This window comes from Anabrus simplex, chromosome 1 (assembly GCF_040414725.1).
Source record: "Anabrus simplex isolate iqAnaSimp1 chromosome 1, ASM4041472v1, whole genome shotgun sequence".
NCBI lineage: Eukaryota > Metazoa > Arthropoda > Insecta > Orthoptera > Tettigoniidae > Anabrus > Anabrus simplex.
In genome coordinates, this window is record NC_090265.1 from 1,047,100,077 (window position 1) to 1,047,127,601 (window position 27,525).

A 27,525-nucleotide genomic window follows, 5' to 3' on the forward strand; every position below is an offset into this window, starting at 1 on the left:
TCCATATTGTGTGTAAAATGCACGAGACAGGAGAAGTGCCACCTGATTTTAGACAATGTCATTATACCTATGCCCAAGAAAGCAGGTGCTGACAAGTGTGAAAACTACCAACAATTAGTTTAGTAACTCACACACACAAAATGTTGACACTTATTTACAGAAGAATGGAATGAAAGAAAAGTTGAAAGTGAGTAGGGAAAAGATCAATTAGGCTTCACAAGAAATGTAGAAACACATGAAGCAATCCTGACTTTATGTTTGATCTCAAGAGGATTGAATTAAGATCTAGATAAAGCTTTCATTAATGTTGATTGGACAAAGGTATTTTGAGATTCTGAAGGTGATTGGGATCAGATATTGTGAAAAAAGAATTATCTATAGTCTGCACAAAAATCAGTCTGCAGTAATAAGAATCGAAGGCCAAGAAAAAGCAGCAGCAATACATAAATGAGTGAGGCAAGGCTGCAGTTTGTACCCTCTCCTTTTCAGTGTTTACACAAAACAGGCAATGAAGGATATCAAAGAGGAATTTGGAGAAGATATCACAATCCAAGGAGAGATTTGCTGATATTCTATCCCAGTCTGCAGAAGATCTGGACAAATTGCTGAATGGTATGGAATCTTGGTGAAGGAGTACAAGATGAAAATAAATAAATCGAATACAAAGGGAGTAGATGAATATTGTTACTTGGGTAGTAAAATAACTTATCAAGGCAGGAGGACATAAAATGCAGACTAAGACAAGCAAGGAAGGCCTTTATTAAGAAACAAAATTGCTCACTTCAATCATAGATATAGAAATAAGATGTTTTTGGAGACCTTCACTTGGAGCATGGCACTGTATGGAAATGAAACAGACAATAAGTAGCTCAGAAAGAAAGAGACTAGAAGCTTTTGAAATGTGGTGTTACAAAAGAATGCTGCAGGTAAGATGGTTAGATTGAATCACAAATGAAAGAAATACTAAACTGAGTTTGTGGGAGAAAGATCTGGCAAAATTTGACCAGAAGAAGAGACAGACTGAAAGGAAAGATACCCAGGTCTTCTTCAGTTAGCTTTTTAGGGAAGTGTAGGCAGTATAAAAATGACAGGGAGAGGCCAAGGTATAAATAAGACAGATTAGAGTAAATGTATGATGTAGTAGTTACGTACAAATGAATAAGGTAGCACTGGCCAGAGTGGTATGGAAAGCTGCATCAAACCTGTCTATGGACTAACAACAACAACAACAACAACAACGTAAGCCTACCTCTATATAATAACAAGCTATTTCAGTTGCCCTCAACAACAACACAGTATGTAGGTCTAACGTGTTAAGTTTTTACAATCCATCCATAACATTCAAAAGTGAATATTTTTCTGGTCAATATTCCTAGGTAAGGGCTCATTTTATTTTTATTTCAGTTGCAAAGTGAAAAGGCCACAATAGCAGAAATGTGTACTGACTGGTAATATCTGCTTGAAAATGGAAGTTTTCAAACCCTATGAAGCCAGGCACTAATGACTTCACACACGTTGGTTTACATGCTAAATCAAAAACAAATGGGATTAAAACTATCTAACTATTTGAAAACATGAGGAAGTGGATTTTAAACATGAAACCACTCTTCTTTCCATAAGTACTAATATTTCAGGGTGCAAATAGACCATTTTCAGGAACATACTTCACAACAAAGATAACGTTCACACAGTCTATGTAGAGTGGTGACAACATACAGTATACCTAAACTTCACAGGTTCGCCAGATGTGCCATCCATTGGCAGCCAGTTTATACAGTGATGTACTTCGTGGTTGTAGCATATTTTAAACCAAGATCAAAATCAAAAGATGGCAAAACATGAAGCAACAAGAGAGCATAAAGATTTGTGAGAAGCCAGGGTGGTTATGCAAACCAAGGAATGCTACAACCGATTAAATACTGGTAGCACTTCAGCGTGATTGATCAGTGTTCTGGTAGGTAGCCAAGAAGTTCTAAAGCAGAATTTGCCAATACACAAAGTGAACTTTAAACCTGAGCCATGCTGGAAAGTCCATATAGCAGAAGCATTCATAAAATAAAAAAATGAGAAGACTAGAGCTAAATCAAAATGGTAATGCTGCATTTATTTAACTCTTTGGGGTATACTCACGGCTCCTAGCAACACGATTGTTCGTGGGACGTAACGTAGCTTGACAGCTCGCAGCCATGGAGCTAAGCACGAGTAGTTTGAGCACATATTTCAGACATTTGCTAAGAGACGCACTGACATCTCCATTGAGGATGAAAACATGAGTAGCATGGCGGTTATTAGCAAGCAGTGATATTTTGGATATTCTGGACAGAAGTGGTAACGTAAGTGAGTCAAGGTTCAGACTGTGTGTGTCGTGATAATAACAGTGCCGGATCCGAGAAAAGTGACAGTGAATCAGAAAATTCTGATAGTGATAGTGATGATTAATGTTGCAGTGCCGCATGCTAGTAGTGGTAAAAAGATGGAACTTTACACTTCTCAATCACAAAGCAGTGAAAATCAATTTTAGGGGGGGAGGTTGAAATCATTCGGCATTCTTTGGCATAATGTTGTTCTTCGACGAAAAGGAAGCCCATTTCTCTTCATAAAATTAATCATCCAGTCTCGGCTAACCTTAAAATCTGAGACACTGATTCCATGAGCAACAGCTATTTCTCGTCGTTTAAATTACAGCATTTCGGGAGAAACACATATCCATCGTTGCATAACGGAATCACATATTTAAGGGGAGTCAGAAATAAAAAAAAATTTTAAAATGAAGTTTTTCAAATGTTGCTTCATTCAATTATTTGGACTCTGCTGATTAAAATGGTGTATAATTTATTTTAATACCTCACATGGAAGCATTTTAAAGAAACCTTTTAAAATATCAATGCGTGTCAAATTGGGCAACTTGGACTATTTTTTTTTTTTTTTTTTTAAATATAAATATCTGGAACCCTTTAATGTACAAGGCTGTGGTTTTCACTGTTCTATTCCTGAATGTTATGCGCAGAGGTTTCCGGCACTGCCATAACAAACATTTCAATTGTTTCGATTACATACAGTTGCATTTTAGGCACTGTGTTGAATAAATGTTTGAGTGAACTCTGTTTTACTTTGAAATTATATTCTCAAAAATGACTTTTTTCCCCCCACATGTTTGACCCATTATCTCAGAAACTAAACTGAATAGGCAATTCATTGTTTGCAGAGAGTCACCTTGTGCCATAATATAGCTACTGAACCAGATAAAAGCACTTCACATGTATAGTTTCTGATTTACATACATTTTTAATGACATTTTTTGTAAAAAAAAAAAATTGGAACTTATTAAACAAATTCATAACTTTACAATCGTTTGCTCCAACCATTCCATCCTGGTTCAGTACTTGTGAAAAGGGTGTAAATATAAGTAGTAAAAATATCAAAGCTCTAAACTTAGTACTTCCTGAGATAACGAGGCACCTTTTCTGTCAAATGAATGTTAGCAACATAGGGCTTTCCGACTCCCCTTAAGTAGATCCTTCTCTACTTGCGGAAACTTGCCACTTTTTGGTCCACAAAATGCTTTGAGAGACTTGTAGGCCGCTTTAAGTGCAATTTTCTGTTTCCACCAGTAAAGCACTTGCATTCGGACACTGAATACTTGCGGCCCGCTGTCCTATTCCCGCATGTTTCGGCGGGACTGATCAGTGTGAGTTTATACGAGTTTATTACTCGAATACTTGCTCAATGTAGATTAATAAACAGTTTTGAGATCAAAGAAAGCACATGTATCTCACCCGAAACACCCGTAAAATATGTTTGTACCAGACTGAAAGAGAGTCACTTGCCACTTCAGCGCTGATTCACTCACTGAACTAGTGCAGTGGTATTTCCTACCAGCTGATAACTACAAATTCCCCAGTATTTGAAAAGCCAGGTTTCGCAATAGGAAGGCTGCTACTCGAGTAGTTGACATCTTTATTTCGAAACGCATCCGGAGCTGCATGATGGATGTTCTAAATAGTGGGTGCGTCTTATACGGGAACATTTCTTTCTCTCCACTTTGGACCATAAATTATGCAAGGACATAATTATTCAAGAAAATACGGTAATCATTCAAGTGCACAAATAACGATAACGGGAAAAATAATGCACATTTAATTGATCATAATATCAGTGATAGTGTTCTCTCAATAACCTAAGATACTACATAGTTTAACCCAAGAACTGCAGACCGTCTGACAGACGGTGTGACTGTTTCTCAACTGCAATCGTCTGTCTGACAGACAGTCGGGAAAATCGTCGTAGTTCGTAAGAATCTCAAGAGATCGCAGGAGTAGTATGTTTACCTGCTAGTTAGAAGGTTTATCTTTCTTTTGAAACTATTTGAGAGTCAAAAATATAATTTGTTTGGAAGGCAGGTGTCTATGTTGACGATAATGAAATTGAAAGACTTATTTATGATGATACGGATAGTGATGATTATTGTGTGGAGGATAATGTGGAGAGTTCATCAGATGACGTAATTGAGAATGAAATTGTGAGTGCATCGGGTAGATTTTCACAGGGTGTCCCAAAATCTAGTGACGTGTATGTTGATGAGTTTCCAGGTTCTACAACAGGTTTTCAGGCGACTGGTAATGTAAGTTTTGAAGATGTGAGTGTGAATTGGTGTGATGTGGAAACTACAGAATGTGAATTCCCCAGAAAAAGTGTCTCATTTACCGTTCACCACCCAGGACCCAGATATATGCCTCCCCGTAATGCAGCCCCAATCGTGTACTTCTTTCTGCTTTTTAAAAACCTTGGGTTCTGGAGATTATTAGTGCAAGAGACTAATCGTTATGCCAGACAATACATCCATAAGTTAGGTGTTCTACAGAAGCACAGTCGATTTTGTCTATGGCCAGATGGTGGTACTGGGATGGCAGATTTAAAACGTTTTATTGGCTTGGTCATAAATATGGGTCTTGTGAAGAATAAGAACCTGTCAAGTTATTGGTCAACCCTAGTCAAGACACACCCTTCTTTAGAAAAGTGATGGCAAGGGATACGTTCTTACGAATAAACAGATTTTTCCATATTGTGGACAACACATGCAGCAAGAAACCAGGTGACCCGGACTATGATCCCCTCTTCAAGGTTAGGCCAGACATTGACCACTTCAATTCTTGTTTTAAAAATCAGTATGTTCCAGGGAAAACACTCAGTATTGATGGGACATTAGTTGGTACTAAAAACAGAACTCATATGATTCAGTATCTGCCACACAAGCATCACCACCAGTGGGGAATTAAACTTTTCAAGGTGTGTGAACCAGTTTCCTAACACACAGTGCAGTTCAGTGTTTATTCACATGTAAAGTCTGGAGGTTCTGCACCAAGTGGTAAAGGATTGGGGTATGATGTAGTTTTCAGTATACTGAACAGTATTGGAAATATATTTGGGAAGGGGTACCATACTGTTGTAGACAACTGGTATACTTCTGTTGACCTGGCATTAGCTCTTTGGGAAAAGAACACTCTTTTTACCGGTACAGTTCACAGTAATAGAAAAATCTTCCTCCAGTAATAAACTCTTGAAAATTAGAGCCTGAACAAACTGTACACAAAAGAAGTGGCCCTTTGCTGTTCACTGCATGGAGAGAGAAAAAAATGTTATCAGTTCTCTCTACTGCATGCCCAGCTATCAACCACAAGGTGAAACGGAGATCTTCGAAGGGGAGGGAAATTGTTATGCCAGTTGTAGTGATAGAGTATACGAAGGGGATGAGGGGCACTGATGTGTCTGATTAGAAAATTGATCATGTATCAGCTGAACGAGCTAGCCATAGGAATTGGTACAAACTTTTTTCATATTGTTGACATGGCCATCCTCAACGCCTATATTCTATATACACAAAGTACAGATAAAGATAAACTAATATAAAGGTATGACTTTATTGTGAACATCGTGGAATCTCTCTGTGGTGCTGAAGAAGTTCAAAACATGCCAGCTTCCGGCAACACCTCTCACACTATAGAGAAACTTCCCAATAATCAACGCAGGTGTGTTGTATGCAATTCTCCTGGAAATAAAAAAATGAAAAGGTAGAACTATGGCTGCTTTGGATGTGATGTTGGTGTATGTGTGAAATGTTACAAGGACTTGGATCACAACACCAAAAAGAGGAGGGTGTTAAGACTTTATTCCACCATGCTGGTATTTCTGAAAAATGTTGAGCTAAATCTTTTATTTTTTCAAAAGGGAACTAATGGCTTAAAATTAATGTTATGGATATCCATCATAAGCTTATAGTGCACAAATTGCATAAATAATATTTTCATTCACATCAACCAATTATTTCAGCCACTTCTAGGCCAGGATTTTTTATTTTTTAATGTCTGTAATGCAGTAACTTAACCCGCAGCACTTGAGGTAAAATCCTGCAGCAGTACTAGGGATATTATAAGAATTTTGAAGTCATTTGATACTGCAACAAAAATATGTATAACACTCAAGAGATAACCTCCTGTTTAAAATGAAAAAGAAAAATGTATTTTTTTTTTAAAAAAAAAATAGGAAAATAACTTGTGCAAACTGTACTTGACATTTATATACCAAATTATTGTACGTCAAACCAATCTAGAGCAAAAGAATCCCACAATTACCACAATCAATACTGAAGCTTAAATGATGTCTAGTAAAACACTGGCTGAACATTGCACATAACTTAGACGTTGTCTAAGGTTTAAAACTAATTGTTTCTGCAACCAGCCCTTTGGTTGCAAGTCTGCACAACTTAAAAGTACTGTACCAACTCTTCAAGGTCATCTGTTAGGGTCATCTCGGATTTCTTGAATGTTGAATCTCTAGTAGCAAGTGCCCAATCATTAGCATGACGAAATTTTCTTGAAAGTGTGATGGGCATATCTGAGATATATAAGCTAAATAAGACTGAAGCAACAACAGTACCCTGAGGAAATTCATTATTTTGTGATCTTTTGGTGCTCACAGTATTCCTCTTTGAGTTGACAGTCATCTTACATGGTATCACTTTCGCAAACTTGAAGCGTAGGCTATCCTTCCATACTGTGTCATAGGTGTCAGGTCGATGAAAGAAAGACACCAATGTCTTAAACTTTCTCTGATAGCTGGCTTCTGAAAGATGTACGAGACATCACTTGGTCTGTAGTGGTCCTGTTTGGGGAGGAATCCTGCCTATTCCACTGCGATTTTCTTGAGCACCTTTGGGCCGAATCTACTGCGAAGGAACCTTTCTAGTAATTTACAACCGAGCTCGATAGCTGCAGTCGCTTAAGTGCGGCCAGTATCCAGTATTCAGGAGATCATGGGTTCGAGTCCCACTGTCTGCAGCCACGAAGATGGTTTTCTGTGGTTTCCCATTTTCACACCAGGCAAATGCTGGGTCTGTACCTTAAATAAGGCCATGGCCGCTTCCTTCCCACTTCTAGCCCTTTCCTCTCCCATCATCGCCATAAGACCTAACTGTGTCGGAGCGACGTAAAGCAACTTGCAAGTAATTTACAAGGTCATACTAAGCAGGGCAATATGGCAACAGCTCTCTGGTTTATTGATATATTTGCCTTTCTTCAAGATGGATATGATAATTGTCTGAATAACTCTGGCAACTGCCCTTCTATAGGATGTTAGTGAAGAAGTTTGAGAACCATACTTCAACTCTATGCCCACAATGAACGATAAATTCCAGGTGAATAACATCCATCCCCAGGCGCCTTGCCTGATATGATATCAGCAACTGCAAAACCAAATTTACTCCCGTATTAGACACCACTCTAGTGGGGGGAGGGGTTTCCAATATGCGATTACCTCAAACTTTGTGCAGTGAACACATGGCTTCTAGGCTATAAGGAACTACACTGACTAAGCAAATGGCATGGAATAGCGGAGCACTGATGCACAGGTGTGTTGTCTGCGCACCACACGCCCCCTGTGCAGCAGCAGTTGTATAGGAGACCTTGTGAGCAGTGGCTGTGCATGTCACAGATGTAACATGGAACGTTGTCGTGAGCTGACACCGTTCGAACGGGGTATGATGGTCGGTGCCCGGCGGATGGGAAGTGCGATTCCGGAAGTGGTGCGGAAATTCGGCTTCACACGATCAACTGTGTCCAGGGTGTATCGTGAATGGTTGAATGCGGGTGTCACGGTCCACAACAGACAAACAACCGGCCGTCCAGTTACCCTCGATGACCGTGACCGGCGACATCCGACACGGATTGTCAATAATAACAGACGGGCAACTGTGCAACAAATCATGGCTCAATCCAACACAGGCTGTGCTAGACACGTCTCCCAGTGGACAATCCGTAGGAACATGGGCTCTATGGGGTATGGGAGACTGTGCCGCACACGGGTGCCACTGTTAACCCAATGTCATCGGGCACAACGACGCGCATTTGTCACCAGTCACCAGGGATGGAAACTGGAACAATGGCGTAACGAATCACGATTTCAAGTGCACCATGCCGATGGGAGGCACCGTGTATGGTACAGACCACATGAAACGATGGATCCCACCTGCCTCGAAGGTGTGGTCCAGGGCGCTGGTGTGTCTGTTATGGTCTGAGGTGCATTTTTCTGGTATGGAATGGGCCCCCTAGTTGTTCTGGAAGAGACTTTGAATGGTATGCAGTATGTTGAGCTGCTCGGAGACCATCTCCACCCATTTTTAGCCTTCCAGCGCCCAGACGGTTCTCCGGTGTTTCAAGATAACGCACCTCCACATCGCTCCCACGTCGCCCGGGAATGGTTCCAGGAACATGCAGCGGAGGTCCAACGACTGCCATGGCCACCCAGGAGCCCCAATATGAACCCTATCGAGAATATCTGGGATGTCCTGGAACGCAGGCTCCGTGACATGGATCCTGCAGCCACGAACAGACCAGCATTGGCGGCCGCTCTGCAAACTATTTAGTGTCAGCTGCGTCCAGAGGACTACCAGGGACTTGTTGACTCACTTCCACGACATCTCACTGCAGTTCGCAGGGCCGGAGGAGGCCATACACGCTATTAGGTGACTATCCCATGACATTTGCTAAGTCAGTGTATAAATTATGCATGTAAACATTCTACACTGTTCTTTAAGAAACTTGCGAATGTATTCAAGTTATACTGGCTATTTCCATTGGAAATCAGTATTTCTAAATGTAAAGCGACAAAAGGTTAACATGACTTTTAGGCCTACATATAAAGTAGTTGGTCATATTATGTCATTCGTTTCATCTCATTAATACCTCTGTTTAGGTTGAAGTCAGGGAGGGAACGTGGTCGTAAAAACTCGCTATGAAGATTCATCTCACTTCATATTCAAGCTCGTCGACAAATAATGATACAAAAGAATTTAATGGCCAGTCATTTGTCTCTGTCAGTTGAGCAGTAGGCCTACCACACAGTAAACACGAGTAATCATCACTGCTTTCATATGAATTAACGTCTTGTGCCGCCAACTTCCCTGCTACCGGCATGTCATCATTCCAAATCACGTCAGTTTCACTGCCATTTCATCAGCTATGCATCGAAAGCATTCGAGGTCCCATCTATTTGAAACTTTTAAAAACAGTTTTGTTCCTGACTACAGAGTCCAAACAGTGAGAATCCATTCCAAAATGGTTTCTGGAGATGATCTCTGATAATCCCAGTTGATGTATGTGTAGCAGAAGCCACTCTCTCCGAATAATGCTGTGCTGTAGAAAGCGACCCAAATCACCAGCTGATAACTAGCGTATGTAATACATACTGACTGGAAGCTTTCCTTGCATAACTGCACCTGTTGAAAGCCAAACAGCTATTTTTTAAGAATATTTAATGTTTGTTCTCCACATTTATCACAGCAGGATTTACCTAAACAGCTGTAAATGAGGTAAGAGAGACTATTGTTTGTTATGCAAACTATCAAGTACCCGCATAGTGCAAGAAGTTCCACAATGGGAAAATTAAAAATAAATAACAGGAAAGTTTGCCACATTTATGGATATCTATACGTGACGGTAATGTGTTTTATTATCATACTGTTTAATTTCGTACGATCGTTCTATTTTTTAATTAATGGATAGTATGTTTTGCTTGGCGTCTCCAAAAATTGTTAAGTAGGGACGTAAAATTACTATTATTATTATTATTATTACTACTTACTTCTCTCTAAAATAACCTATACTGGCCCAAGTTACGAGATATTAAATGATACTTTGTTAATGATCTCACCTGCTATATTAATAGCAACAATAATCAATATTTCTTAACATAAGTAAACTCATTTCCTCATCCCGATGTGTTGCAGCTCTTTTTTTTTTTTTTTTAGATAGCTCCCCAGTTGAAGGGAGTTGCATGTACAATTTTTACCGCATATCAACCTTCTTGACCCTGGCAATACGGTATCAGCAATAGAAATCAGGCTAACGAGAACGGCAGGTAATTGTGCTAATCATTACGCTGACAGACATTCTTAACTACAAAACACAGACACATATACATGACAGATGCGTGATTGCAATGCGCAGGTCGGACAAGAAACTATTCACATATTTGTGTGACATCATCACAACTGCCATAGGCCTCTACAGAGGCGGGCATTTCTTAATTATGAAACACAGATGTACCGAATGCCTCCGACGTGTTTTCATTGCGTGGGTCGCGTGGATCATACAGACAAAAATATTCACAAATTTATGTGATTTCATCAGATTGGCAGTAAGGCTTGTACCCACTTCGAAGTGAAATAATTGTTCTCTGACGAATGACATTGGGGGGGGGGGTCTTGTATGTGAGATTTCATTTTTCCATTTTCGTCTCGAGAAGCCATGGAAGGGGGGTGTCTAATACGTAAGAGGGACTAATGCAACAGTAAATACAGTAGTTATGGTAAAAGGTCTGGAATACTCCAATATATAATCCAATATATCTGGGACACTATCTTTAAGAATTTTCAGATTCTACTTTATGCGTTTTGTGGATACTTTATCCATGTTATGTTAGGAAGTCATGACCACTGTTGCTCATGTCCATAGGCTCTTAAGTACCCTACACGTGATCCCCAGGTGGTGCTAAGCGAGCAACAGCAAACGGGCGACCAGACATGTTTCTCATCTGGTCAAGATACAACATTAATGAACAAAGCTTCATCATCCAAACGTCCTTTTCAGGATCAACCTACTACCCAAAGACTGCGACCTACTGTCCGTATTTGTCAATATTTTGCATTCTGTAAGAAGACAACAGCGGATTTCAAAAATTTAATCTCTTGACTTCACAAAATCTAGTTGTGAAGCTTGGTCCCTTCTCTGAAAGTTATGGGATGTCTAAAATGCTACTTTCTTAAGAAGTTGACTTAGAAGTTATCCAAGAAACTCACGCTGCAGATGATCAGCAATTGAGAACTAGAGGAAAGATTCCGGGATATGATGTTATGGGAATTACCTATTGTCAAGTGTATGGTAATGCCACCTACGTGCACTCCATCACAGATTATGCTTACCTTGTCTCTTCTAGTATAAGCGAGAATATTCACAGTGTTGTTACTTGGAATAGGTGGCAATGTAGTCTCAAATATCTCTAAATCACCCAATGTCGAATGGCTTACCAAGTTTTAGATGTGCATCCCCACCCAGCTGTCTATGTAGGAGACTTCAATAACCATCAACGGAGAGGCGCTAATGAATTGGGTAGAAAGTAATGACCTGTTCCATATTTTCGATGCTAAGGATTGAGGTACTTTTAGATCTGTAGTGTGGAGATTAAAGAACTGCCCTGACCTATGATTTGTTTCAAGAAATCAAGATGGTAAATCCTTACCAGTCATCGAGTAAGCACTCGCAGCCATTCCTCACAGTCAACACCAACCAGTCCTTTACAAGCTTGGCATCCAGATTCTAGTTTCAATTACCTCACAACCACGCTGAAATTTCAATGAAGCAAACTGGCCTGCCTTTACACGGTACCGCAACAAATGTTTACGAAGGATACCACAAAGTACAGGATATGAGAGATTTGTGGGCGCTGTGATATTTAAAGCAAAAGAACATCCCTACAGGCTTCCACAGAGAGTATATCCCTGGATGGAGTAAGGAAATAGATAATCTTTGTCAATAATACATTGACAATGGTGACCATGAAATTGAAGATCAACTTTCACATATCTTTGATTCTGCAAGAAGACAACAGTGAATTTCAAAAATGTAATCTCTTGACTTCATAAAATCCAGTTGTGAAGCTTCGTCCCTTCTCAGAAAGTTGGGAGATGGTAAACCCATTACACAAATGAGTCCAGAAATTCACCCAAACTCAGATATATTAATAGGAGCCAGAACATCATGCCTAAATTGGATGTACAGAGTGCTCTCGCTTACCTGAGAAGAGAGGATCCCCTCACTCATTTGGCAAGATGAGATTCCAGAAGATTGGATAAAAGGAGTAATCAATCTGCTGTTTCAGAAGGGAAATAAAAGAAAATTTGAAACTTCGAAGGACATCACATATTCTGAACAGAAAAGAGACTAAGGAAGATAACTGAACTCTTATTCGAAGAAAAATAACATGGCTTTGGGAAATATAAAAGGTCTATGAATCTCATATTTGCAGTGAGAATGCTGAAAGAGATACTGGAATGTGGAAAGAACCTTGCGATGCCATTCTTGGCCACTGAAAAGGCCTACAACAGAGTTCCTCCGAAGATGATCTGGCAATGCCACGGAAGGTCTTCAACTCACAAAATTCTTGATTAATGAAGTAAAGATGCCTGTTGAAGCTGGGTCTGACAAGGCAATGGAATATATGAATGGTCTGAGACAGAGAGAGGATCTAGCAAGTAAGTGAGCTACCATCACGTTCATCATCATCATCATCATCATCATAATGATCATGGACTGGATCATAAAACTTATCATGGAAATGGTCAATAAACCAAACACCTTGGTATTTGCTGATGATGTATTGATATGAAAGTACTTGGAATATAAACTGAAAGCAAGTGAAATAAAGACTCTTAACAAAACCGGAACAAATTCAAACATCTCGCATTTGGAACCAAATTATCTACCCACTTCAAATACCTCAGAAATATAACATTTACAAGAACCTGCTTAGGGACAACAAATTACTCCAGAAAGCCATTATAACTATGTACCACACCTATTTTCTACGAACTCTCATCTGTGGTTTGAAAACGTACTCCAAAAGAGAACTCAACAGAATTCAAACAACAGCAATTAGAGTCATCAGAACAATGAATTTTAAAAAAAAAACCCTCGTAGGAAAACCCTCTGGAATGAGGTGAAGAGGAAGGATCCTATCACCAGTGTTGTAAAGAAGCATAGGCTCAGTGGAATAGACACTTAATGAGAATGGACAATGAGACAACAGCAAGGAAATACTTCAGAAACAGACGAAGGGGAAAACCATCCAAAAACTGCAGTTCATATGGTTGGAAACATGCATCTCTTAATAACAAGTTGCACCTATGCCCTACTATTGACCTCCTGATCGCAATCTATGTAAGCAAAATGTGAAAGATGTCAATCTGTAACATTACCAAGATTAAAATTTTCAATCACTGCTGGTTCCTGAAGCAGGATGATATGAGTCTGGCGTTCTTTGAGAATTTTTGCTAGGTGTTCACACTTTGCTCCGCGTATGCTCTCAGTGTTAAGCTGGCATATTTTCATTGAAGAGCCAATGTTACAAACTTGAGGGCCCTGAGAAGGCCCTCTAGGTGCGTCTGTCCTCAGTTTTCCTTGACCAACAGGTTGTATACGACAGGTCCTAGACCTACAAGAATCACCTCTGTAATGTGTCAGCCAAGATCAAGACCAGGAATAACATCCTTCGAAAGCTGGTGCGTACATCCTGGGGTACTAATACTCAAATCCTGAGATCCACTGCTCTTGCACTTACTTATTCCATCATTGAATATTGCTGCCCAACCTGGCTTAACAGTGCTCACATTGGACTAGTAGACACTCGGTTGAACTAAGTAATGCATATCATTACAGGTTGAATCCAACCAACTAACACACATTGGCTTTCCACCCTAATGGCCGGTTTCTGGTACACCACAGTTACCTGAGAGTTACCTAAAAGCGCTTGTAACTTTAACTGTGCTTTTAACTTCAATGAGTTTCCGGAAACTTAAATCCAGATTTATAAACCCTGGTAATAAACAGTACAGTTATCGTCAGGTTTAGTATCTCTCGTCATCCAATAGATGTCTCTACGCGTATGTTTTAGGGTTATTTTGGTGATATCTAGTTACTTATTACATGTAATAAATATCATTTTTGGTCCGTATTGATATTTCAATGTCATAATCTCTCATAATATGAAAATATGCACGATCTAACGATGCAAAAATTAGATATATATTATTTCCCCTTCTTTCTTATTCACAGTATGCAGACATCGTCTTAAATTTCACCTTGATCGTTGTCGTCAGTAAAATTATAAAAATGCACCGCAATAACCAAACAGATCACTTTTCACTGATCCAGAACACAACAAACGTAAATAAAAATAATCACATAAATGAAAACGTGCCGCACACTTTGGAATCTATCATTCTGGCACTGAAGTTCTGCACTGATGGTGTGATATCCATCTGTTCTCGCTGCAACAGCTGCAGATTTTTTTTTTTTTTTTTTTTTTTTTTTTTTTTTTACACTGACCACGCAACATGCATTGACAAAAATACGTAACTGCTGACGTGAAGTCAACTTGAGAATTTCAATCGAACATAGCGAGCTAACCCTGACTCAGGGTGTGAAGTGTGTTGAAACAGACAAGAAGTTAACATAAACTACAGCTCCCTTCAAGATTTTTAATTAAAGAAGTCCAGATGTTTTATGTTTATTAGGAGTCTGAGACCTCACATCACCGGTTAAAGAATATAATAGCATTAAAAAAAGCAATGAAAAATAGATATTTATTATTCAGCAGGTTTATAATAAATGCATACCGGTACCTATGATATTTATTATTTAGTACAAATGTAAATATTAATGGTAAATACTCCATAATTTCAGATTGGGTGTTCACTAACTGTTGGTGGGACTCATGATTCAAAGCCTGACGAAAGAGATCTTAACATTACATCTACACTGAAGGATCAATTAGAGCATGATGAAAATCCGTTTGACTCCAGTTCTATTTTATTTGACGATTCATTTCCCGTATTGGAAGATATATCTACAGTAGAGGCGTCATGCTTCGAGGAGATTGTAACCTCTAAACAGCTGGGCCAGATGACACCATACAAGTGGAATCAGCGACTAAAGCCAAGTGATAACATGGAAGTAAACGTACTAAAGAAATATTGTCGAGTCCAGCAACCCAAGCACGTTAAAACTACAATGAATTACTGTAAATATATTATAACCAGTTCATTATCACTATCGAATGTTTATGAAACTAATACAAGACCTTGTACGAAACGGTATGGAGTGGCGCCTCATAGCGCTATTTGTTGGAATCAGTTCTAACATAGAGGTAACCACAGCACTAGCTGCATTTACCAGTCGTTGCGGAGATAACCGTGAAAAAGCCGATAACTGTTGTTTCGGAAACTCATTTTAAACGGATCACCATGTTAAGTCACTGATAACTACGCATCTACAGATAACTGTCATTCCAGAAACCGGCCATAAGTCAAATACCACCTCACAGGGTGAATCCAACCAACTAACACACATTGGCTTTCCACCCTAAGTCAAATACCACCTCCATCCCTAAGAAGATTACAGTCACTGCTTAGCTTATGGAAGAAAATAGAAAACAATCCTCACCTCCCCATTCATTCCAACATAGCAGCTTCTCCAGCTAAACGACTGAAATCCGGACACTCTTCTTGGTGTACAGCAATGAATCTACAGGACACCACCTTTTAATGTTCATAGGATATAAACTTCATGGTTTTGATCTGTATTGAATTGTGATCACAATAATAATTATTAAATTAATGTCCTATGGTCCACCTTTTTCAATACTGTATTATGCAATATTATTGAATTACATTACTAAACTAGGGACTAGTTTCGGCCTTGACTGGCCATCTTCAGCCTTAATGTAACACATCTAGTAACTAAACAAATGTAAAAACACACAACTGACATGAAAACTAATGTACAAACTCACAATTAACATTAAAATCTGGGATGAACTAAGTGTAAAATCTGAAAAATAAATTAGGCTCTAAATTCTTAGCATCTGGAGTATGCTCATCATCCAGACTCTTTCTTTAATTGATACTGTATTGGAAACACCATGTAGCAGTTCGGCGCCAGCTGGTGGTTATTTACAGCGACATCCAGTGGCTTGCATACTGCTAACACCACTCGTGTAGATTTGGTGATTGATGATCTGACTACAGAATCAACATTTACCAGTTCCCGTTTTGCAACTGAAATTGTAATGATTAGCACTAATGGTTGAGCGACGGATTGATGCTTGTTGTTTAAAGAGGCCTAACATCTAGGTCACCGGCCCCTAATGGTACAAAATGAGAAGAAATGAAATTACAAATTAGAACCACATAATCTTCCACTGACCACAATTCAAAACTTGAGGACGATGGACGGATGGATATGAAGTTAAAACGATCAGTGGAACTGACCCACAGTGCCTACCTAACATGCACAGAAGCTGGCGTAAAACAATAGTATTACTGAACAAGGGACTGCTTCTATAGCACGATACTGAATCGATGATGCTTGTAGTCGAAAGGAGTCCAAAATCCAAGTCATCGGTCCCGTCATAATGGTACTTATCGCTAGGAAAGTAGAACCATGGTATTTGTCATGTTGCGGTACTAATCAAGAGTAGCGTACACTTGCGGTATTCCACACATTATGGTACTACTCACAGGTAATGAAATTCTCACATGTATTACAGACCTACCATGTTTTGCACATTGCAGCGCCATTGACAGGCAACGCAAACCTATGGTGTTCATCACCTAAGTGTTCTAACCAAAGGGACTCGTACTATCCCGTAGTGTTCCTCATATAGTGGGTACTAAACATAGGCAAGCCAAAACCATGGGTTCCGTCATCCCATGGTGTCACTCATATAGTGCTACTAATCACAGATACAGTAAAAGCCGTTGCACTCTCGTTTCCTACTAATCACAAACCTGTGTGGTACCTAACATAGTGGTACTACGCGCAAGGAAAAGCAACCCACGGTGTTCCCCGCGTGGTGGTACTAATTACATGGTTCTAATATAATCATCCCTTGGTCACCCCTTTTAGTCACCTCTTACAACAGGCAGGGGATACCATGGGTGTATTCTTCGTCTGTGTCCCCCACCCACAGGGGGTAGCACTAATGGAACTAACAATTCTATGAATATCAATACAAGAAAGAGTCTAGATGATGAGTATACTCCATATGCTAAGAATTTAGAGCCTAATTTATTTTTCAGATTTTACACTTAGTTCATCCCAGATTTTAAAATTAAGTGTGTGTTTGTACATTAGCTTTCATGTCAATTGTGTGTTTTTACATTTGCTTAGTTACGAGATGTGTTACATTAAGGCTGAAGATGGCCAGTCAAGGCCGAAACTAGTCCCTAGTTTAGTAATGTAATTCAATAATATTGCATAATACAGTTTGAAAAAGGTGGACCATAGGACATTAATTTCATAATTATTATTGTCCTTTTAATGTATCGGATGCTTGGAAAGAACAATGGCAACAGCAATCCTAGTTACCCCTGCAAGTGCCCAGATGGATTTTCCTTCCCAGATGGCAGTGGAGGACGCTAAATTGAATTAGGACCGGCCAAGGTAGATGTGGAGCCACTCTCTTCAAATGGAGATGGAATACATCACCGCAGTGTGACTGCGGAGAAGAGGAGCAGACAGTAGATCGCATTGCATTTGAATGTCATTTGGATGCTTCTAGAGGCTCTATAGAGGACTTACATTGTGTTTTAAGCAAAGCTCTTTTCCACCTCTCAACTTCTGATATGGAACTTTAGTTATGAACTTGAGATGGCTGCTGTACATATTGTATAAAATATTGTATTCATCATGTGCTAAATAAATAAATACCACTGGTTCCTACTAGTCCTGAAAAATGGTACATCAACCACATATGCAAATGAGAAAGTGCTGCAATATAGTGACTTGCCTAGCCCTCACGTTATTGTTGCCCAATGTAGAATCTAATTAGCTAGCTATGTCCTTTATATGCCCCAAGTTATCATGCAGTGGGTCCCACTAGGAGACAGATGAACGAGTGGCCAGACCCAGAACACCTGGCAGCGAACATTTATCAACAATGTGAAACTGACTGATATAACAAGGAATGGGGCAGATTTGCTCAAGGGAGAAGGGCAGCAGTAGAGAGATCTGAGACAGATTGTTAGGAAATGGGTAAAGCAAGTATCCACTATTCTATGCCTACAGTCGTTAAATTCAGAACTGAAGTAAAATATTAACGGAACCTGATCACATATCCTCATACTGTACATTTTGCGAGAGGGAAAAAAACTCTCAAGAAAGAAAACCCCCCACACACACACACACACACACACACACACACACACACACACACACACACACACACACACCCACACATATTAAATATACTTTTCATTACCATCTTGACAGAACATTTTCATAAAATAATACCCATGAGTTACAATGGCATATTGTGATTTCCCTCTAACCCTTTGAAGGGTGTACCTCACTCTTTTCTCCTGTCTGTTTCACCCACTGAATGGAGCAATTAAAAGGCGTTTTTTCCCCTACTTGTTTAATGTCGCACTAACATGGCCTCAGCTACAGTGTACAGGCATTGACGTAACTTAGGCTGCCAGTATGTCAATTTTCATCTTCTGTTTTGGTTTCCCATAGAGAGAGAACTCTATTGTGAAACCTTCTGCCGAGTTTTAATGTGTATTGTTAAGTCAGGAACAAATGTATTGAAAGAGATCGTACAACATGGAGTGCCAAATGAATGATACGCTGCTGCTGCATAATGTGAAATGCCTTATGTTCACTACCAGAGTAGGATGATCTCGATTTGTCGTACCCAACTTTTACTTTAAATAATGTAGCTATCAATGAATTAATTTGCAGCAGGGGATCAAAAGCATTAAGGCTGCAGACAACAGAACAAGCAACAAAGCTTACACAATCAAGCAAGACAGTTTCATGACATACCTGGGTGCATCTCCAGCAGCATTTGTCTTCTCATTTGAGGCTGCTTTGGCCTCATAGCTGATTGTTGTTCTGCGACCAACTGAGCCACCACCAGTCGTTAAAACCCTGTTAGTCATGGTGTTAGATTTCGTTACTCCTCGAGGCTTCCCTGGACTAGCGCCACTTCCAACATCTGGAGATAGAATTAAACATATCTAGAGAGAAGTATTAATTTCTATCAATAAAAAGAAATTGCACAATATTAAAATTGCTTAAAAAGGTAAAAATTGATAAATAGCAATACGAAAGAAGACAGCTTTAAGGTAGGAGAACAAAGGATTAGTTTATGTCTTCCACGTCCCTTCATTATCATTATCTAAAAATACTGTTCATAGTTTACTTACGGTGACACTCCGGAAATGTCACCTACATTAAAGTAGAGATATCATGAAAATTTAATTCATATACAATTAACAGTTTTTTTCTCCCAGCAAAAAATTGATTTTTTTGATATTTTTAATTCCATTTTTTCACAAAATTTAATTAACATGTTAATGTAAATTTGTAATTAGGTAGATAATACTTCTTTTAAAAGCACAAACTATCAATTTTTCTGTACATAATTTATATAAGGAGATATATCATAATAAAGTTTGTATAATTTTTAAGTTCTAAATTTTCGGACTTAAAAATCTCTACTACTTGAAAAAATTCTATATGCAGGTTTCTTAATATGGCTGTGATACACATACCATTTTTGTTACAACTGGCTGAATATTATGGGAGAAAATTGGGATTTAAGTGTACAAATTACAATTATTAGACAAATTAAAGCAAAGTTCAAGTGACGTTTTCTTCCTGATTCGTAACCTAAAAGTCACCTGAACCGTATGTTTTTCCTTCCCTTCCTTTCCTAGCAGCTTCTGTACGAATACTGGTAACTCTGAAAGCTTGTCCCTTCTCCTTCTCCAAAGAACGGAAAATATATCACCTGCATTTTGTTTTTCAGAATGCAACCCTTCCTGAGTTGAAGTTACGGATATTGTAGTTTCTGTCATGTCATGATTGTTGGATATAGGTGCAGGACTTACATGGCTTGAAGCTGATGCGACACTTTCCTATTGAGAACAATCTGATTCTGATAACATTTCACGACCTTTTATCCCTCATTTCTTCAATGGACTCTCATGTTCGGTAATAGCTGATCCCCTCTCTTTCCTATCAAAAGTTCAGCAATTCGTCGCTTTTTGGTCTGCGAAATGCTTTGCGAGACTTGTTAGCCGCTTGAAGTGCAGTTCTGTTACCGCAGTAGCGCACGTTTCACTTGTATACTGAATACTTGCTGTCCGCTGCCGTATTCCCATATGCTTCGGCGTAACTGATCACCACAAGTTCATATGATGCAGTATTACTCGAATACTGTGGACTGACAATTTTGAGATCACAGAATGTCCCGTACCCGAAACGCTCGTTAAATTAGTGCAGTGTGAGATTTTCTGCCAGCTAATAACAGCACGTTGCCCTGTATTTGGAATGCCCACTTTCCCAATAGGAAGCCTGCTACTTGAGGAGTCGACATCTTTATATTGTACCCTTCAAAATTGGTAAAAGAAGGAATATTTGAATATCTCAGTGTGTTAAAATATTAGTTCATCAGCCAGGGTGTAAATTTTCCCCGTTCAGCATCACCGTGAGGCGAACAGCTCGGAACTGGAATTTCCAAGGTGAGAGAGGAGAGCTGAAAATTTTTTATACGCCTGATAGCCAGCTGTATGCCACGTGACCGGCAGGGGAGATTTCCAAACCCAGTCGATCGATAATGTCAAGGCCGTCCTACATCTAACTGTACCACTAATAAAATTATAACACCCGCTCGAGTGCAAGCTATGGACCAATCAGAGACGATTACGGCAACACACCCTCGTCTCAAGACGATTATAATGTGGTGTTTCCCAAAGGAACTGCTCATTATACTGTTCATCCTCGTCTTAGCCTGCGTCTAATTCTGACTGCTTCTTATGACTTGCTGCTACTTGGAAAATCTGCCGACATTCAATTAACAGACCTCCCTGGATTCGATTATTTGGCAGTTCAGATTATTATAAAAATTTGATCTACGAATTTAGAAGACCATTGGAGAAGATACGTATTAATTCATAACATTTCTCATCGCGTGTGTGTTCTGGACACGTTCTAAGACTTGTTTGTTAGTTTCAGCTTATTCTATTCCGGGAAAACAGAAGAGGAAGACTCTGTGGAGCTCGAGATAATTTCAAGATGCCAGTATACCAGCCGAACGAAGTCCATTGTTATTCCATGTTCGTCCTCGCAGCTGCTATGATGTTCTAAAATGTGAGGCGACTTCGGACATGGAGGGCACGGAGTTCGATGGTGGGTGACCTGTCCCATGTCTAAGGTCATCGGTCAAAATCCAGCTTCAACATTCACTTAAGTATCATATTAATTAAAATTAAATCTGTAAATCTGTGTACATAAAATGTAGACATTACCCTTCCTTATTCATTTGCATAGATTTCTGTTAGTGTTGCAGTAGTTAGATATTTCATTTCTTCTTTCCTTGATGCGAGGTAGTTTGATATTGGGTGTGAGTGTGTATTGGACTCTATTAGATAGTCAGTGCAGTGTGGATGTCTTCGAAATGTATTCTTACTGTCCCAATTCAGTAGTACAGGAGTATATAAAAAATAATAGACCTCTCCGATAATTATGAATTAATTTGAAATTAAATAATAAATTAAGTCATGTGGGACAGAATATTAGTATGTTTCTTTACGTCAAATTTTCCTCAACGATATTGCGATATTTGGACGGATTTCAAACGTGTTAGAGTCATCAGATAATTTTATCAAGCTTTAGCATACACGGATGTGACCACGCACGGTTAATAATAATAATTTAACTTCACCTCGTGTTAAAAGATAAGGTCATGAGTGTAAATATTGTTTGCTCTTATATGACAATGTGTGCTCTAATTAAGCAGATATGAGCCTGGAATACGGCCGAATCCTGACGGATCATTTACTACGTTTTCTGCGTTTATTGCATTGTTGAGTTTACTGTATCTGTTACAGTTGTTATACTTGTAATATTTGTGGACTTAGGAATGGATCAATTACTAGACGTTTGATTTACGGATCCATTAGTTGAGTCTAATGAGAGAGAATATGTTGCTGAACATAATTTCTTCAACTGGAGCACGTGTTAATTGATAGTCATGATATTAGGAGGATAATAATAATGTTGCAACTCATGGACCATAGACGCGAATATTTATTTTAACCGGCGATAAGTGCGTTCTGTATGATATTTTCGAGTGATTTATATCTCTAACATTTCTTGAACATCGTTGTTGAATTTAGTTTCATTATTGAAGTGATAATCCTGACGTCATTACATTCCAATTCGTCGCAATGGTATTTCTTTAGCCGATACCGTCACCTGAAATCTTCCATGATTTAGATTAAAATTTTAAAATAATAATCAAAGACTAGTATTCATTGTAAATATTATATAATATTCCCATGTACCCTAGTGTGAGTGTGGTGTGTCTGATTTACCAATTTTTGTGAATTGTGATATTTTCCTTGACGACATTTGACTTGATCTCTTACCCACTGCGCGTGTTCTGATCGATTTTTCATGATTTTGTGTCGATTATATCTTACGGAGATGTGAATCTTTGGTAAATTTTAATTCAAAATAAGATAGAATAGGGCTCGATGTATCAGAAAAAAGTGAATAAGCAAGGGTCATGCCCGTGGATGGAACTCACGAAGTTAATTATTGTAACCCTTACATTGCTAAGAATTTTCAACGTAGGTGATATTAATGAAAGACGCTGCATCCAATTAATGTAAATTTTAGGAAGAATCTTAAGATAATTGTAAAAAATATTCTGATTAATGAATTTAAGATTGGAAAAAAAATTGTGAAAGGAATTTCGACAGGAGAATTTTATTTTGATATTTTTCATTAATGAGAAATATTGTGAAAGGAATTTCGACAGGATAATTTTATTTTGATATTTTTCATTAATGAGAGAAAGAATTAATCCTATTATTGTCGATTGAGTCGAAGAAATATTTATTTAATGTTTAAAATAATCTGATTTAATCAGAGAAGGCCTTCTCATCAAATTTAATCTATTATTCATTTATTTCAGTCATTGTAGGCTAATATTTATTTATATAATTACATATATTTATATCCGTTGATTTTTGGGGAAGAGATTCTGAATTTTCAAAGAAACCGGCTGAGAAGAAACCAAACCAAAAATATAATACAAGTGCTAGTTTTAATAAATGTTAAAACCTTATTTTAGTGTTTATTTTCTTTTATTGTCGCTAGTCCTTAAGCTAATCCTGCCCTTAAAAATTTTGCATAGCCAGAAAACGAACAGTCTGCGACTGAGACTCTCATTCTCCGGCTGAGTAGACAGGTAAGAAGGGGGCAATATCAAAACACATCTGGAGCAGCGTGATGTTCGAAGTTGTGGGCGAGTCAAATACATGAACATTTGGGCCCTGTTTCATAAAACATCTTTCAATAATATTATTAGTAAGAAACCAATAATATTAACTAATAATATTAGTATTATATTTCATAGAGTTATTAGCTAATAATATTAGTTATTAGTTTGAGTCAAAATAATTAGTAGATATTCCTAATAATATCAGTAAATTGTTTCATAACATGACTAATAAAAGTTACTCATATTATTGGGATTGTTTCCATGAGTGTATTTTGACTCATAACCCATATTATTAGTGAATCCAAAGTGAGTGATATTTTAATATTTTGGCATAAAATCGTTAAATATCAGTGAAATGGTTTACTCATTCAAATAGTGATGAGGAACGAGTGTAGGTATTCACCGTTCAATAAATGTTTGGCCAAAAACACAAACATAGGAATACAATAAGGGATTTAGATTAGATTACTGAACTTTTGAGTATTTGCTTGATAGAATGGAATGAAGCATTACCTCAAAACAGCACCTTCAAATTACACTCCACGGGTTGGTACTTATACACAGTATCGTTGCTTTTTTCCTGTGCAGATCTGTTCGGAGACTCCAGCTACCCTTTAAAATTTTGGCTTATACCACCAGTAAATCAAGATGGTGGTGATCCTCTATATAACACTGATCAGATAGAAAAATGGAAGGGATCTGACCCTTCGAAAAATGAAGGCATCAGCCAAAGAAAGACAAGGGTCAGGAGGGCGTGAAAATGAATGATCCTGTAGGGCTCGCAACCTAATACCGTCAGGGTCGGAAAAAAAACAAGAGTTGAACAAGGGAGGTCAGATCAAATAGGTGAAAGTGAGGAACCTAGCACAAGTGGAAATAATACTAGGACTCAGCTGAGGGCCCCGAGGTCACCAACCCACGCTCCCAAGTTGAGAGCCCCTGGAACCCATTTGTTGCCTCTTACGACAGGCAGGGGATACCGTGAGTGTTATTCTACCCCCCCCCCCCCCCACCCACCCACAGGGGGTAATAAACCAAGATTTTGCTAGTTCATCACAACAGAGACACTTTTAAACAGCACGTACAATAAAAAAGGTAAAATAGTTGATGCTTAAATCAATCACTTTCTGCAAAAACACTTTCTTCTCTCGCATTAGTTTCACTTCTTTTATCCATGCTCATATATATCAAAGTCACAACAACAAAAATATCGAGTTAGGCTGTCGAACATATGGATTAATAGCCGGCTGTGATCAAGCACTAGCCTACTGCTAGGAACAAACAAAAACCAATAACATATGCAACAGACCTATTCTAACTTCCATTTGTATCAGCTGCCTAATGAACTAATATTATGAGTGATAATATTATGTGTAAATCTTTATGAAACAGAATTTGGTTAACTAATAATTATCTTTATGAGTTCTACTATTATTAGATAATATTATTAGTTAGTTTTATGAAACAGGGCCTTGGTCCCAAAAATATTGGGATGCGTAAATTATGCAAGGGCGTTAATTACGCAAGCAAATACGGTAGTTTACTTTATCAGGTGGTAAAATGAATGGAAATTTATAGGTATCTCTGAACACTTGGAGATTACATTTGTTATTTTTTTTGGCCATAACGACAAAAGAAAATACCAGAAACTGTCACTGACACAACCCCCTTAAAAACATTCAACTCATTATAATCGTGCACTTAAATACGTGAAACTACCACATACAAAACAATTCAGTATGTCCCATACATTATTAACATACGACTTTGACAGAGGGGGAAAGCACAGAAATGCAAGAAAAAACACGTGGCCTACAAATCCGATGAAACTACACACAGAAACGATGTTAACAGCCTGCGAACAGCACAATAACAAACTCATTCTTTCGTCCCGATAGCGCACGCTAGCCTCTCTTGCTTGCAGGACGATTGCCGCCCTGAATCTCCAGCTGTATAAAGCGCACACGCTGCTGTGGTGAGCGGGAAACACGATACACGAAGGTGACGGACAAAACACTCACAATTAAAGCATCAAACAAATACGCTTGAAAATGAGCTTTCGTAAATTACACAAGCACATAAGAATTTATCCTTTATCCTACGGAAGAGTATTGGCTGTATGGTAAAAAATAGGAAGAAGTAAAAATAAATCAAAAAATTGGAAGACGAGTTAAAAACCGGAAAGTTTCCCGGTAAATCGGAAGGGTTGGCAGGTATGAAATTGTGTAGTTAAAGCTACACCTGCAGTAAAGATCGCCAAAGATTAAAGAATGGAAACTGAAAAATGAAGAAATCAAGAAGGATTTTCAAAATCTCATAGCAAACAAATTGCCAAGAAATGAGACAGATGGTGTTGTTAGAGTGAAATGCATTTAGAACAACAATATTTAATTGAGCTATAAAGGTATGAAGTAAAATGAAAGGTAAAGTCAAGGAGAAAGAAACAAGTTGGTGGAATGACAAGAGTAAACTATACAATTAAAGAAATAAACATAGCAAGGAGAAGCAAAGATGTTGAAAAACATATATAGGCTCAGGACGAAAAAATACGAAGACTGGAACAAGCATACAGTAATAAGAAACTCCAGGTAAAAAGAGTAGTGAAAGAAGAAGAGGAGAAGAGCTGGGTACTGTTCACGCAAAGAATTGAGGAAGATAGTAAGGGAAATCAGAAAATGTTATACAGGTTGATGAAAAGCCAAGTATCACATAGGGAAGAAATTGAAGCTATTGAAACAGAGGACGGGATCATTAGAGACAGGGTAGGAATCGGAGAGGAGATAAAAGAGTTATTTTGAAAAATTATCAAATAGGAAGTGTGAAACAGAACAGGTTTCCAAGGTCACAAATGAATTACAGAAGGAACAATCTCCATTTACTTTGAAAGAGACAGGAAATGCCTTGAAGAAAATAAAAGGTGGATAGTCAGCGGCAGCATATGAACTAACAGCTGACGTGATTAAGGCACATGGAATCCCTGGAATACAGTGGTAATATCGAACACTAGAAGTTATATGGAAAGAGAACAAGTTGTCAGATACTTGAAAAAAAAAAAAAAAAAAGGATTTATAATACCACTGTTTAAAGAAGGTACAAACAAGTGCACCATTTCCAGAGCCATCACCCTTTTGTCACACTGCCTTAAGATAATGGAGAAGATTATAGAACAGAGAATGAGAAATAATGGAAGACCAATTTGGAGAGGAGCAACACGGATTTAGAAGAATAAGAGGAACCACAGACCTAATTTTTTCACTCCGACAGTTAATGGAAAAGTTTTGGGGAAAAAAGGAAGGTCTTGATAATTGTTTTTGGATATGGAAAAAGCATATGACAGGGTGGAGAGAGGAAAAATATGGGAATGTTTAGAAAAACATAACATTCCAGATGCACCAATTTAAAAAGTTTAGATGTTGCATGATGGTTGTGAAAGTAGTGTGCAAGTAGAAGATGGAAGATCTCAGTGGTTTAAAACAAGAAGAGGTGTCCAAGAATGGACTTCTCTTTCCCCATTGCTCTTTTCACTAAAAGGAATAGATAAGGAAGATTTTAATGCTGATGATCTTGCCATTTGGGGAGAAACTGAGAGATGTTCAGAGGAGACAAGATCTTTGGAACACCAAATTTAAAGAATATAGGTAAAATGTGAGCAAGAGCAAACCAGTGGTAATGAAAGTTAGCAGGACAAATACACCTTGTAACCTCACCCTCGAGCAGTAGTCTGTTATAGCGAGAATTCATGAACATGAAAAATTTACTTGCTGTAACAAATTGTCGTTATATCAAATTTTTCTTAAAAGTTGGGAAGAAACCCACACACATTAAAATCGGTATGAAACAGAAATCAGTTTGTTCAAAACTTGGGCTCGTTCATTATTTTTCAAAATCTGATACTATGTG

At 38.4% G+C, this 27,525-nt stretch overlaps 1 protein-coding gene across 11 annotated transcripts in view; it reads right to left on the minus strand.

Annotated features, from left to right (window-relative positions):
- Window positions 1-27,525, minus strand: part of LOC136857939 (serine/threonine-protein kinase MARK2) — a 677,731-nt gene that overhangs the window by 286,938 nt on the left and 363,268 nt on the right. For all 11 annotated transcript variants that reach the window (XM_068225359.1, XM_068225361.1, XM_068225358.1 and 8 more), the window contains one exon: window positions 19,155-19,326. In XM_068225359.1, the coding sequence (XP_068081460.1) occupies window positions 19,155-19,326 (172 nt within the window). The remainder of the gene's footprint in view (window positions 1-19,154; window positions 19,327-27,525) is intronic.